Below are 15,560 nucleotides of genomic sequence, written 5' to 3'. Positions count from 1 at the left end.
TACAGTATTTTTTCATTTAAAAAAATAAAATTCTTTAAGCTTAGTAAAAAAACTATATAAATATTAAATATATAAAATATTTTAAATAAAATAATATTTAAAAAATTTATTATATGTATTAAATAAATAAATATTAAAAATATATATAATATTAAATAAAACCATATAAAAATATGTGTACAATATTAAATAAAACAAAAAAAATTAAAAAACATTTATTTATTAAATAATTAAATTAAAAAATTATTTATAATTTTAAAAAAATAACGTAAAATAAAAAAATTTAAGACTTTAAAGTTATAAAAAAATATCGTACGACTTAGAAGTTATAAATTAAGAAAAATCACAACTTCAATTACAAAAATTAAAAAAAAATAGAAGTCACGATAATATTATGACTTTTAATTCAGAAATCATAATATATGTTATCACTTATCTTATAATGAATAATAATTTAAAAATTATACCCAATTAACAATTTCAAAAGAAAAATAAGGCCCAGCATCAATTGCATCATAAAAGGAAAGAAAACATGTACTTGTTGTGCATTGTGCAAGTAGGCCACAGCATTCAGCTTAGCGCAAATAAACTAGAATGAACTTAGTGGGTTTTATTATCATATGGGTAGTTAGCATACCCTGCAAATTCACCTAACGTGTTCCTTCCTAATTTGATATTTAAACCTTATGGTCAACGGTGTACAAAAAACGATATTCAATAAAGCTAAAAATAATTGTTCAATCAATATATGCCTGCATGAAAAGAAGTTTATACAACGAAATCTTATTGTTAGGACCCGATTTTCAGCATTCTGTACAAAATTAGCCACTCTAAGTCAAGAATCAAAGAGGGCCCACGTACTTCTAGTGTTAGTTATCAAACTTATAAAATAAGTAGGACCCCCACACACAGGGAAAGATAATATCTTCTAATAGAATGTTTGGTCACCACCATGGACCTGATTTTTCACATATATATGAGTAGAAGAAGCTTTTAGTGATTTGTTGGATTTCCAAACATGTATTAATTGTATATTATATCATACTATTAAAGCATAATTGCTTTTAGATACCACACGTTTTCTTCACATAATTTCTCTTCCTTGACTATTTAATATAATTGTATAATTAAAAATTTAATTTATTTTTACTAATTAAGTTACAATAACTTTTTATATGTTAGATGGTATAAAATGGACGTGCTTTTCTAAATTATAAAAAAAACTTTTTAAAAAAATGTTATATATAGTAAATTATAAATTTAATCTTAACAAAAAAAAATCATAAATTTAAAATAAATCCATGCTACTTACTTTAACTTTAAAAAGTCAAAGTTAATAAAGATCAAACAAATAAGAAAGGAATCAACAAGTTATTAGTTCAAGTAATCCTGAACTCGATCCTTCTAAATAAGATCTCGATTTTAAATTTTATGAATAAACAAATTGTAATTAAGAGAATAAATCCTACTAAATATAACTAATATAAAAAATAAGAAAGAACTATTATAAAAATATGTCATTGTATTGATACATTAATACTAATAAAATATGAGTGATTTTTTTTTACCGAGACAATGAATGATTAAAAAGTACTCTTATTTAAATTATATTAATATTGTGTGTCTAATTAACTAAGTAAATCTCAACCCTCAATAACCTAGTTAACCTTTATTTAAAAAGTACTCTTAAATTAATTTAAATGTGAGCATCATAAATAGTTGATTGGTTTCTTTAACAAATATTTTGTATAATGTTATAATGATTAAAAAATATGAATATTATCTCCGATAATTATAATTAAGAGTAGTTTAAGAAATATATTTTTTTCATGTGAAATAAAAAAAAATTAAGTTTAACTAACATCCTTAATAATCAATATGAAAGTATATATTGTTAGTTATATTTGAGTCCGGAAAAAATACTGACATAATATTTCATTGCACATTTTGGTGAGCATTCAACTTTTGCGACGTACGTGCAATTAAGTCTATTTTATAGTGATGCTTATTATATGAGTAGTTCGTCTAATTCCAAACAATAATCACAACTGTTCTTGATTAAATATATATAAGTTAGGAGCACGAGTAGCACATAGGACAAATTTAGGGCTTAGAAAATTAAGCTGTGCTGTAAGATTTACAAACTTTGGAGTTCGGACAGTGAATTTATTTTATAAAATGACATTTATGAAATTGAGATCATTTTGTCTCTTTTGAATGTTTATGTTTGTTTATATATAAGCGTTTGAATAAATTAGAACCGCAGACAGACAGCTTGGGCGTGCATAGCATATACCTTTATCTCATAATAATGCAATGGATTTAACCTTTGTGTTTAATTTAAGTTTAAAATGTTATCACTGTCACACTGCATTCTAGATTTTAGAGTTTTGTGCAAACTATTTTATTTGAACAATGGATAGTGGGGTGCTCGAGTTCGATAAATCTCATTATATTTGCATGATATTAATTATTGGCATTGAGTCTGGAACACGTTTTGTCAGTAGGCTTCTATTATAAATAAATAACGATACATTTACATCATATTTTTCCTAGTAAAAGCAAAGATCGACAGAGAAAAAAACATGAATGTTAAAAAGAATTAATATACTAAACTAGTAGTTTAATGAGTTACACGTAGAAAAGTGATCGATGACATTTATTACGGTGCATGTTTGAATTAAAATTTATTGAAGTTTGCTTCCTTTCATTTTAAACTGAGCTTTAAGATCCAAATTAAAACAAAACTCATTTACAATCAGACCCTATTAAAAACTAAATAAAAAAAAAACCTTTAATTTTAGTTTTTGAAGCAGGGAACGTCTAGCTAATCACAGCCTAATTGGTTTATGGCTTTATGCCAACTGTATTCAAAGAAAGACAAAACCTCTATGCGTAAAATGTTTCCTTCTGTTTCAGTATTTTATTAATTTTTCTAATATTTTATTGAGTATCCTTTTAGTATTGTTTTTGTTTTTAGTTTGGTCACTCCTTGTGCCTTTAAATACGAGCACTGCAGTATATTTTATAAAGTAAATATTAAATAAACTAATTAACATTTAATATCTTAAAATATTTTAAGAGAATTTAAAATTATTCTTCCAAACGACAAGACACGCCTATAAACTTACTACTTAAACGTTAGTTTCCAGACACTGTTCTTTCGCGAACGAAACATATTTGAAATAAGGTACTACTAGTACTGGTAGTAAAATTAAACACGATTTCCCAAAATTGAAATTAATTAACATTTGCAATTAATTCACTACTCTCATCAAACAAATTAATGATAAAAACTAAAACTGATAACGATGCAAATATAATGTGCTAAATACTAGTAATATTTAGACGCAAATTTAGATGAATATAAGAATTATAATAAGGCTTTGAAAATACTAGTAGCATGAAGTTGTTGACTAACAGGCTCTCATATGATTTTGTTTCTGCTAATTTAGCATGTCCAGTTTTGTCTTATACGATGGGCGAGTCAAAAAGTTTAAATTGTTCCTCGCTCCAATAATTATTAAAGGTAGAGGCAAATTAAGACACCAGTTAATAAATTAGAAGTAAATTTTTATTTTTATTTTTTAAGTTTCTAATTTTCATACAATGTGAATGTAAAATTTTTACATTATCAGGATTAAAATTTACTTTAAATAATATTTTTAAAACAATTATTATAAAAATCAATTATTTTATTATATGTGACAACTTATGATTAAATAATAGTAGGATAAAAAATTGTACAATAAATTTTAAATAAATTCAATTTACAATGCATCCCTAACATGTTTTTTCTATTTTTTATTATTGATTCTTTTATTAATATCTTTAGAAAAAGGATTAATATAAACCCATATGGAATTGACAAATAAAAATTAATTGTTTACAAACATTTTAATTATCATAAAAATAAAAAATGTTAATTGAGTTGTCTAGTGTCTGGCTTCGTTTAAGCTGAAGAGATTAGTACCTTTTTTATAAAAAAAGAAAAAGAAAAAATAATCCTCTTATTTGTTGTTTAGAATTTAGATTATGGCTTTTTAATCAGATCTTGCAAATAAAAAACGTTTGGTAGGTTCGAGAGCCAAGGGACACGATCCGGGATACGTGGCGTCAAAATCGAATATACTAAGACGACGTCGTTGAGTCTACCCTATACCCTATGATATTTTTTAGCCTATAAAATTTGTGCTTAAGCCACTTTAAAAAATTGTTATATGTTAACGGTTTTTTTTACAAACGGTTTGGTAACTATATTAGTTTTTGTTAGTATAAATTTGGTTTACAAGAAATTAAATTATTTTTAATAAACATTTTAGGCTTATATTAGCAGTTTAATAGTACATTATATAAATAATAATCTTATTGTTACAAAGAATTAATATATGTTTTTTTTTTGCTGACCATTAATATATGTTGTTTCCTCTATAAAAAAATTAATATATGTTTTTAATACATTAAATGTTAATATATTGTGCTATGGTGTAAATTTACAATATTTATATCAATAATTTTGATTAAATATAATGACTTTCAGTTTCAATTAAACGAGTTTTATATTCTATTCGATCGTCTTCACGTGAATGAAACGAAAAAAAATAAACCTTTTCGGGTACATATCAAAACTTATATTAGGGGAGAAACTCAACCATTACCAAGTTAGATTATTAGATAATACTTGAGTCTCGTTAAGGATTATTTTAAAATGACAGTTAAAAATGCAGTACTTATTAGTATTATATTTTATGAAGTAATTTAAATTATTTTCAAAAGAAATACGAGATATTATATATGTATATATATTAATCATTTTATTAAAAGTACTCCTCAACACACACGTACACGTGCTCTTATAATGTTTTTGGTGTTAATTTTTTATTTATCAATAAGCATTATTTTTTGTTTAGAGAATAGAAAGGATCGAATCCATCACTTTTATCATTTTTGTTTCTCCTTAATCACCAAATCCTTGTTATATAGCCAATAAAAAACAATACAAAATTGGTGATAAAGAATGTGGAATTCATGAGAAGTTATGTTCAGGTGAGTGGATCCTATGAGAGGAGTGAGAGTGTGACCTCGGGGTGTGGAAACCCTCGTCTCGACCGAAAATACTAGTTGAATGAACTAGTATTAATTGAATGTTACGGTGACGTGACGGTGCATGTTTAAAGTTTAACCGCTATGGCATTTATGGCCAAATCCAAAAACCATTCAATGGGGGTCAGAGAAGAGGACAAGAACCTCCAGCAGTTTGCTATCCATGCCCTTGTAATGTGTAATCTCACACTCCATATCTTACTAATTTGATTTTTTTTTGTCTCTTTTTAAGTTGTTTGTCCTTTTAAAATTATATAATTTTTATGATTTTTATGAAGTGAGTTTATAATTAAATATTAATACAAATATTATGCAATGTTATTTTAAATAAACAATATAAAAACAGCTGAAAAGAGAACAACAGAAAAGCTAGAACAATCCTATAAAAATGCAGGAAATTTCTTTCAGTGTCATGCATGTGAGCTCTATAATCATTTAAGGATTACTACAAAACTATTTTTCTACAATTCTTATTTTGAACTTTGTCAAATGTGAGACACATTTGATGGTAGGAAATGTGTTTTTTATTTTTACGAAAATGACCAATGTATGCTAACATATATAGTATGGCATTGTTGGTACGATATACTTATAACTTTGTGCGTTAAGTATGTGTTGTTGGATGATAAATCGTGTTTATTACAATTTCAATCAGATAAACAACTACTAGTTTTGGAATTAGTTTTTTCACAACAATTTTGAGACAATTTTATTATTCTTTTGATTTTTATAAAATATTTTTAGTATCTATACATATAGAAAAAGATAAAATTTAAATGTAAAATAGAAATTAATGTATGTATATATGGTGTTAAACATAATATTCAAAAACTAATGTTCAAATAATATAAGACTTAGTTTTGTAATATGTAATTTTTCTTCTATACATTTTAATATTGTATAAAGTTTCCAACAACTAAATTATCTCACTGAGTTGGCCATTGTTGCTATCGTATGACAATATTAATCTTTACATGAAACTTAGAATATGATATCCATTTGTTAATCACTGCATCCATTCAATATTTTGACTTAGCAGTAAAACCAATCATAAGCAAAATCATGAAGGTAAGATCTAATAATGGAGCAATAACAACGTTAGACAGCAGATTCATGGGAGAGTACCTTTTAATTTAGACAATGATGAGACCAATCTCAAAATTCCCAATTAACATCATAAAAAAGTACACACACCTCTCCATTGTGATGTCACCCAGATTTCCCTTCCAAACTGTTTTGGTCTCAACCGGCACACAACTTTAGGAAGAAGCAAAAAACTTTAGCACATTCGAATCACCAAAAAACAAAACAACAAACACCCTTTAATTTGAAATTTAAGATGAGAAAAAACAAATACAATATGATCATGTAGGTCCCCCCACCCCCACAGCACTCTTATCTAAGCTATCTTCCCATTGCTCCATGTAACAAATTGCTTCATTTGTCAGTGACCCAAATAAGTCAGTGAGTTTTTTTTGTCATAGTAAAATAACCACAACCATAACACGACACTGCCCCTTTATTAATGACATATAAGTCATAAAAACACCAATGCATGCAGAAGAAGCAGATCAGCAACCCCTTTTAGATTTCTATAAGATCCCGCCCGTGCATAAACATTTAAAAATTAAAATTCGCAGAGCCTCGAACGATGTCGTTTCGTACTTTTAACAAAACTGAGGGGCATATCCGAAATTAAGAAGAAAAAGGGAGGGCATGTTCATATTCAAAACGTGACCACCCCTCGAAGGTGATTTTACTGCAAAAATGAAAAACTGATAGAAGATGAGGTGGCTGGCAGGTCCCTGCATTTCTTCACCTTACTGTTGTACCATGTACACCAAACCAGAGAGGAACACGATTGCCTTTTCTCCTAAAATTTATATTTTTCTTAAAAAAACATATATACTATTAATATCACTTTTTTTTATCAGTTAATAGGCATGCATGCCATTTTTTTTATAAAATAAACTTATATAGTGATAGTTTTATTAAAAAATGATATGCCCATTTATTAAAAATTTCTTAATATTGTTAATTTTGATGATAATTATCTTAAAAGTTATATTTTTATGATAATTTTTTATTGATTAATAGTGTAAAATATTTTTTTAATATTAGTACACAAAATTTTCACTCAGAGTTTTTATACAGTAAACTAATTAGAAATTATATTTAGTGTGATTTACAAAGAAATAATTATTACAAAGAAATAATTTGTGATTAAATGATATTGTAAAAAAAGTATATGTGTTATTTATTATAGGTTAAATTATTCATTAAATTTTTACAACATTATAAGTTTTAGTTTCTAGACGTACATGAAAATTAAGTTTTAATCTTTATTACTAATTACTGATTACTAATGTCATAGAACACTTGGCTTGTATAATCAATAAATTACACTTTTTTTTTTTACTATAATGAACCGTTATATAAACTGTTCAGGAACTAAATCTTTCGGTTTCTAATTAAGAGGCTAAAACTTAAAATTAAGACAATTTAAGAAGAGCAAATGAATATTTTAATTTTATTTTTAAACTATAGAGTAAAGAGTAATATTTTTTTTTATCCTTTTTATTTAAATTTTGTAAGTTTTGTTTTCTCATCTTATGTTTTTTTCTCTGTCTCCAGTTCCATTGGTCAGTCGCTACAAAGCAGATACCTTTTTTTTTTTCTTGTCCAGAAACCATTTTGTACTCATTACTCATTTTCCTATCAACCAATACTGGTTTCTCTTTCAGGGTTGGCTTATCTGTTGCTAAAGCCTCCAACTTTTTTTTTTTTTTTCATTTTTTGTGTTTCTTTGTTCTTGCCCCATTTTCATATTTTAATGGGGGAAGAGGTGTTTTGATTGAAGTTGGTTAGCTCAGGCGTGTTTTCGCTGGAAATCAAATTTTTAAGATAATCTGAAGACAATAATTGTAAGCAAAAAAAACATTTTTTTTTATAAAAAAGTGTGATATTCCTTTTTCTTGTTTTTTCGCTGGTTGTATCATTTGTCCACAGGGATTGTGCTTGATGGACAAATATAATATAAATAAATAATAATAAAGAAAATGAAAGTTTTGGACTGGATCTTATTCTGGCCTCCCCCCCTTTTTTTCCTTGTCTCCAATGATGCTTTTGACCTTCTATACCAACAAAATGGCGGTTGCAAGTTATCAGTAAAATCATATCATATGTTTGTACATACATGTATTTATTTATTCGCATTTCTTCTTCATACACCTAACTCTGCAATATTGTTATTATTTTTCTGATGTACATTGAATCTGGGGCTATGCAGGGTAAAAAGTGAGGGTGAACTTTGAAGGAGGTCTCAAGTCATATTTATGTGTCTATGAGGTTCAGGGGAGTTAGGATTGTTTTTATTTTTTTTTTCCTGTTGAAGTAGGAAGGACAAGATACTATTTATGCAGAGGAATCTTTTGTGGAGGCTTCCATCTAAGTGTTTTCGATAGTAGAGCCAAATAGTTGGATCCAAATCACACACAACCCCTTTACCTTTTTTGAAGCAGCTTCTTTTCGACTATTCTGACTTGGTAGTAGGTGATTTGAAAGTACAAAAAGCACAACAGCTAGTAGTGTAGTGGAGTCAAGGGTCTTCCTTTCAAATTTCTCATCAATGAGCAAGTAAAGCAGGGTGCTATGCTATGCTATCTTTCACTGCTTTGAATCTTGTTGAGTTTTAGAAAGCTTGAATTGCATTTTTGCATTTTGAACTTGGGGCTGCTGCATCAACCTCGTCTTGCTGCTTTCTGATCCCCAAAAGGGTATCTGATTCTCCCCCGGATTTGATACTACCTTTGGGAGGGTACTTGTAAAATGAAACAAGATTCTGTGAACGTTGGGGGGGGGGAGGTTTTTACTTTTGAGTCTCTGATACTGATACAAAATACGAAATGGTTTGAATTTGGTTATAAGAATTTGTCTCTTTTATTGCCCTGTGGAATGTACAAGCATGTTGGTGATAAGATAAATAATAATTGTACTGGTGGGGCAGGCTAATGATTGATAGATATGACACTGAACCTCTTCTTCTGTTTCTTTTTCTCCTATATAGGAATTGGCAACACATATGCTTTGGATGGTTGTTGAGAGTTCAACCTTTTGAGCAAGGTAGTTTTTGAGGCATTATTATTATTGGTGCCGATGAGTCAAGAGCAACAGAAGCGGGGGAAGCAAGAGAAAGGTTCTGATGGCGTTGAGAAGGTTATTGTTGCCGTTAAGGCATCAAAGGAAATTCCAAAGACTGCTCTTGTTTGGTCTCTCAGTCATGTTGTTCAACCTGGGGATTGCATTACACTACTAGTGGTTGTGCCTTCACAAAGTTCAGGTAATTCCTCTTTTGCCTGCATTTGATCTAGTTTTGTGCTTCTTTTTCTTGTCAGAGATTGTTTTTCTGGCAAATTGGAAAAATGGGGATTTGATTCAGATGTGAGTATGTAACATGGTCAGTGGTTTTTCATGTATATCATCCGCCCTATATAGGGATTGTTTCATGCTTTTTCCTTTTGAAATTGTGATGGCAATGTGGCAGGAAATAGCAATGAGTGGATCTAAACTATGAACTTTGTCAGTGTTTTGTTTTTGTGGGAATTTGAACCTTCACCATGGTATTCTGTGTAATTGACTGGTATTCTACTTGTATGCAGGCAGAAGATTATGGGGTTTTCCGAGATTTGCTGGTGATTGTGCCAGTGGTATTAAGAAGTACCCTCCAGGAACAATATCAGAGCAGAAGAGTGACATCACTGATTCTTGCTCTCAGATGATCCTACAGCTTCATAATGTCTATGATCCAAACAAGGTTAGTACTTAGTAGCCTTAGTGCATGCAGGGTTCATGCAAATTGAATGTTTGAGGTTGTATCCTCATGCCAATCTTTTCCCCAACAGATAAATGTCAGGATTAAAATTGTATCCGGATCACCTTGTGGAGCAGTGGCTGCCGAAGCCAAGAAAGCACAAGCCAATTGGGTTGTATTAGACAAGTAATAGTCTCTCTTATATTTTCCTCACTGAGAAGCTTCCTATTGTAACCATAAAACTTGATGATATCTACATTTTTGGTTTATTGTTTCGTTCTGAGATTAAATTTTGTGTTGTTGCCTTCTTTGCAGACAGCTTAAACATGAGGAAAAGCGATGCATGGAAGAACTGCAGTGTAACATTGTAGTTATGAAGCGTTCTCAGCCTAAAGTACTGCGCTTGAATTTGATTGGACCACAGAAGAAGGAAGTTGAAGAAGCAGGTCCATCACCTTCTGAGCAAGATGACATGCCTGAAAACCGAACCAAAATAAAGCTGGATTCCTTAAATTCTATCAAAGGACCAGCTGTAACTCCAACTAGCAGCCCTGAGCTAGGGACACCATTCACTGCAACTGAAGCTGGTACTTCATCAGTTTCAAGCTCTGATCCAGGAACTTCACCATTCTTCATATCAGAGATGAATGGTGAGTTCAAAAAAGAGGAAACTATCAAGGAAAGTCAAGAACTTGTTGATACTAATTCAGACACAGAAAGTGAAAGTCTATCCACATCTTCAGCAAGCATGAGATACCAGCCATGGATAACAGAATTGCTTTTACATCAACCATCAACACAATGCAATGAAGAGAGATCAGAGATGTCTCACGGTATGCCTCAAGCATCAACAACCAGAGCTTTCCTAGAAAAGTATTCTAGGCTTGATAGAGGAGCTGGATTTGAAATCTCAACCTATAGAAATGACATGGATTTCAGTGGGAATTTAAGAGAAGCAATAGCATTATCTGGAAACGCCCCACCTGGTCCCCCTCCATTATGTTCAATATGTCAACACAAGGCACCTGTTTTTGGAAAACCTCCAAGGTGGTTCAGCTATGCTGAGTTGGAACTTGCTACTGGCGGATTTTCACAGGCCAACTTCTTGGCAGAAGGAGGGTTTGGATCTGTTCACCGAGGGGTTCTACCAGAAGGACAAGTCATTGCTGTCAAGCAACATAAATTGGCTAGTTCTCAAGGTGATCTTGAATTTTGCTCAGAGGTGGAAGTCTTGAGCTGTGCTCAGCACCGCAATGTTGTTATGCTCATTGGGTTCTGTATAGAGGATAAAAGAAGGCTACTGGTTTATGAGTACATATGCAATGGATCATTGGATTCACATTTATATGGTGATTTCTCTGGCTCCCATACCAAATTATCTCATGATAGAAATATATTTAGAATTGGCCTGAACTTGGTGAAGATTGTCAAATTCATAATCTGTCAAGTTCTTAAGTATATATCATATTTCTAAGTGTCAATAAATAATTGGAAAATGATAATTTAAAATCAATTTTTTTTAGTTTATAAATGGATATGCCAATTATCATGACATCTTTTGTCTTTAAAGGCTGTATTCATGCATAGTATGTTAACATCATGATATTTTCATGTTACATTCAGTGATATGAATATGGTGACTTGATTGTAAATTGATTTAATACTTTGACGTATTTCAGGGCGACAACGGGATCCATTAGAATGGTCTGCACGGCAAAAAATTGCTGTTGGAGCTGCTCGTGGTTTACGATATCTTCATGAAGAGTGCAGAGTAGGTTGTATTATCCACCGTGACATGAGGCCAAACAATATTCTCATAACTCATGATTTTGAACCTCTGGTAGGTCACTGCTTTCCTTCCTTTGTACAACACCGTGTCATAGTTTACATATTGAAAGACACCATCACTTCATTATTGAATATGCATCTCTCTACAGTTTTTTTTTTTTTTTTGCCTCAAATTTTCTGTTCATTAAAATAATTGTGGACTGCTTAAAAAAAGTACTTATGAAAGGTAAAGGGTCATGGATTTTTCAGTTTCCTACAGATCACAATCTTAAGTGTGTGTTTTGAGATGCATCGAATGTGTGCTTCATTTTCTAACAGTATTGTAATTGTGCTGAATTATGTTATGATGTAAGGTTGGCGATTTTGGTCTGGCGAGGTGGCAGCCTGATGGGGACACAGGTGTCGAAACTAGAGTGATTGGAACATTTGGGTAAGTATTGTATTGTGCTTGAAACAATTTCATCCTTAAACTTGTATATGAAAATATCAGATTGCAACTAAGCTATGCCATTTCTGTGTAGGTATTTGGCTCCTGAATATGCTCAAAGTGGCCAAATCACTGAAAAAGCTGATGTTTATTCCTTTGGGGTGGTATTAGTGGAGCTTGTTACTGGGAGAAAAGCTGTGGATCTCACTAGGCCAAAGGGGCAGCAATGCCTTACTGAGTGGGTAAGTCAAGAGTATGAGAATATCTAACTTGTTATGTTATTGAATTGTTGGCACCATTTCAGGAGAGTAAATAGTAACATTCATGACAATCCAATTGACAAACATATAAAGCTTGAATTTATTTTGTTGTTTTTGCCTAGCCTTGCCTAATTGTGTAAAATTTTGAATAATAAACAGGCACGACCACTTTTGGAAGAAGATGCCATTGAGGAACTGATTGATCCAAGGCTTGGTAACCACTATTCAGAACACGAGGTCTATTGTATGCTGCATGCTGCATCATTATGCATACAGCGAGATCCTCAATGTAGACCACGCATGTCACAGGTAAAGGAAGTTTTGAACCCTTTTGTTCTTTTAGCAAACTTGGCTGGATCCTAAGAACTCTCAATTGCATATTTCTTGGAACTTGATTATGTTAAACAGTTCTAGGTAAATATCCTACACTGCCTGTAGGAAAGGCACAAAAGGATTATAACATGTTCTCCAAAATATCAGGAGACTTGTATAGTAAAATTCCTCACACGCGTGCAGTGCACTTTCTTCTCAACTTGCCTAAGTTCCTAAACTGCTCCACTTTCCACTTTAATTATGTGTGACATTTAAATAGACTTAAATACCTTTTTCGTCCCTGTAATTTAGCGTTTTTTTCATTTTTGTTCTTAATTTTTTTTTTTTTCGTTTTAGTCCTTCCAAAATATGTTTTTGTTTTCCGTCCTTAAAGTGTGCTAAAACGTATTTAAACCATGAAAATAATTTGTTTCAATTTCCGTAAAAGCCAAGTTTAATTAATGGCTAGTCTTAGGCAAGACTTTTTAGTTACATTTTTTTTAATAATATAATATGCTCATTGCTGAAATACTAAAAGCTTAGCCTAACTGTTTTGGCATACTTGTGGTTGTTTATTGAAGGTTCTCCGAATACTAGAAGGTGACATGGTGATGGACTCAAATTACATCTCAACTCCAGGTTATGATGCAGGAAACCGGAGTGGTAGACTTTGGTCAGAGCCGTTACAAAGGCAGCACCATTATAGTGGTCCCCTTTTAGAAGAGTCTCTGGAGTCCTTCAGTGGAAAGCTATCCCTTGACAAGTACAAGCCTTCCTATTGGGGAGATAGGGACAAGGCTAGAAGGGCTTCATGTGTAGATGACATCTGAAGTGATTAATGATGAAAAGTTGCATTCTTGTTATGCTAAATATAAAATATGTTTGTTACCCACCTATTATTTTGTTGTTTCTTATTTCTTCTTTTTGTTCAATGGGATCTGATTTTGCATCTGTATAGCAGAGTGAAAGTAGGATAGGTAAGTATAGAAAACCTTTTGAAAAATTTCAGGAAATCATGTAAACTAGTGCCTAAATGACCTTGGCAGACTTTAAGTGCTGTCTATGGTCTTCACTCTCTCTCCTTGATCAATTACATGGTCCAAGACTATCATGATTCTGACCCATTTTCACTTAACATATAACTGAGTTTTATTAGCTTTTTTTCTTAAATTAAAAATCTTGATTTTTTATATGCATGGTAGTCTTTGGATGATATAATAATTTTTCATCTCACTTTCTTTCCTCTTTTTTCAATGCTTGTTTTTGCATGGACATGCATGCATTAAGAAGAGAACAAACCTGAACTGAGATTGTCATCTGAACTAACAGTGAGAATATCACATCAGTTAACTTTAAGAGTTCATTCGATATAATGAAAAGAAAATTAAAAAAAAAATGAATTAAGATTAAAATTTTGAATTAAAATAAAATGTAAAATTATGAATTTCATATATTTTACTGATGATGTTTTACTATCTTTATATGCAAATGAACTTATCCTAAGCCTTAAATTAAGGGTGAAACCGAACTTGTGATTTCTTTATTCAAATTTTTTATTTTGAGAAGCATGCTAAATCAGAACACCTTGGTTGGCTGATAATGACAAATGTTACTATTTTTCTTGAACTCTTGACTTTTATAGCATGTAAAACAAAAATTATTGGTTGGCTGATGGTGACATGGCTGTGATGTTCAGACATAATACAATCAAGAGACATGTCAAATGTCTTGTTTCCCGGTTATGTATTGGCAAGTTTTAAACAAAGAGACTCCACACCTTATCCCGAGGGCGACTCTGTCTGATTCTTGTCCATGTATCTTATTTATTAATCAACATCGCCAAAAAAAACTTTGCAGAATCTACAACTTTGGTTCTTCCAATATTGTTGTGTAAGTTTCAAAAAGTTTTATGCATGCTTTTTTATATTAGGGGCCATAGCTAGAGATGACAGTTAGACTATGAATAATCGCAAAATATAGGAGTATTATTTTCAGTTTTGTAAGTTTGCATCCTTGACAATATTAGAGAAATTTGTAAAGGTGACATATGACCTATATAATTAGACCAGATATTAAGAGCAGCCCCATAAGTTCATGCAGTATTTTACATGGCCGTAAAAAATATCATTATAGCCTTCAGCATAGAGTATTATGATACAATTATTTAGCATAATCTCATTTGATAATGAAATGATGCACTGTCCATGGGGTCAGGATGTGCTTCAAAATAACTTCTTAGTCTAATAATCCAAATAAGAACATCAACGAAAAGAGATTATGCTTTAAGTTTGAAATCATCACTTTTAGCAAGACTTAAGTTTTCTTATTGAGAAAAACATAGATAGAACGGAAATAATAGTAACGAAATAGTACGAATCATAAGGAAGGATTTATTTTTGGATATCAATTTTTTACTTCACCACTTTTCATGTTTTGAATTAATGCATTTGTATCAAACAGCTATTCTGTTTCTTATTTTAATATTGTTTTATTAAAAGTATAATTATTATTTAAAATATTTTCATTTAAACTAAATACTTTTTCATACTTCAAAGATTTTAATGATAATTACTCGAATTCAAAGAAAAATTAGTCTAAATTTTTAAAATGTTACATTTAATATACATATAAGTTTACATAATAAATTTTATAATAATTAATTTTAATCTAATAATTAATTTTTTAAGGCAGAAGGCATAGATTGAGAGCGGTGTCCATAACAAAATTCCAAATATCTTTTACTAGAAGGTACCAGATTGTTTTGGGCCCCTCAAAGGAAATGATATTCACACATCCTTTTTATATCTTTCCACTCCCAGACCTTTTTTTCTTTTTAGAAAAACACATCGAGTAAAATAAA

At 30.6% G+C, this 15,560-nt stretch overlaps 1 protein-coding gene across 6 annotated transcripts; it reads left to right on the top strand.

Annotated features, from left to right (window-relative positions):
• Positions 1-7,833: 7,833 nt before the first annotated feature.
• On the top strand, positions 7,834-13,837 carry LOC114422317 (inactive protein kinase SELMODRAFT_444075-like). Of its 6 annotated transcripts, none has more exons than XM_028388611.1 (11): positions 7,834-8,027; positions 8,393-8,879; positions 9,170-9,442; positions 9,762-9,916; positions 10,005-10,099; positions 10,229-11,262; positions 11,593-11,753; positions 12,055-12,131; positions 12,223-12,370; positions 12,548-12,697; positions 13,282-13,837. In XM_028388611.1, exons 3-11 carry the CDS (start codon positions 9,259-9,261, stop codon positions 13,528-13,530), a joined length of 2,253 nt encoding a protein of 750 aa, XP_028244412.1. In that variant the 5' UTR covers positions 7,834-8,027; positions 8,393-8,879; positions 9,170-9,258; the 3' UTR covers positions 13,531-13,837. The 6 variants fall into 6 exon arrangements, with proteins under 6 accessions (XP_028244412.1, XP_028244416.1, XP_028244413.1 ...); XM_028388612.1 differs by lacking the exon at positions 7,834-8,027 and adding an exon at positions 8,140-8,301 and having other exon boundaries at positions 8,393-8,749; XM_028388609.1 differs by lacking the exon at positions 7,834-8,027 and adding an exon at positions 8,140-8,301.
• Positions 13,838-15,560: the final 1,723 nt, after the last annotated feature.

This window comes from Glycine soja, chromosome 8 (assembly GCF_004193775.1).
Source record: "Glycine soja cultivar W05 chromosome 8, ASM419377v2, whole genome shotgun sequence".
Lineage (NCBI taxonomy): Eukaryota > Viridiplantae > Streptophyta > Magnoliopsida > Fabales > Fabaceae > Glycine > Glycine soja.
Note: the sequence above shows the minus strand (reverse complement) of the source record. Positions and strands in the feature narration are given on the sequence as shown.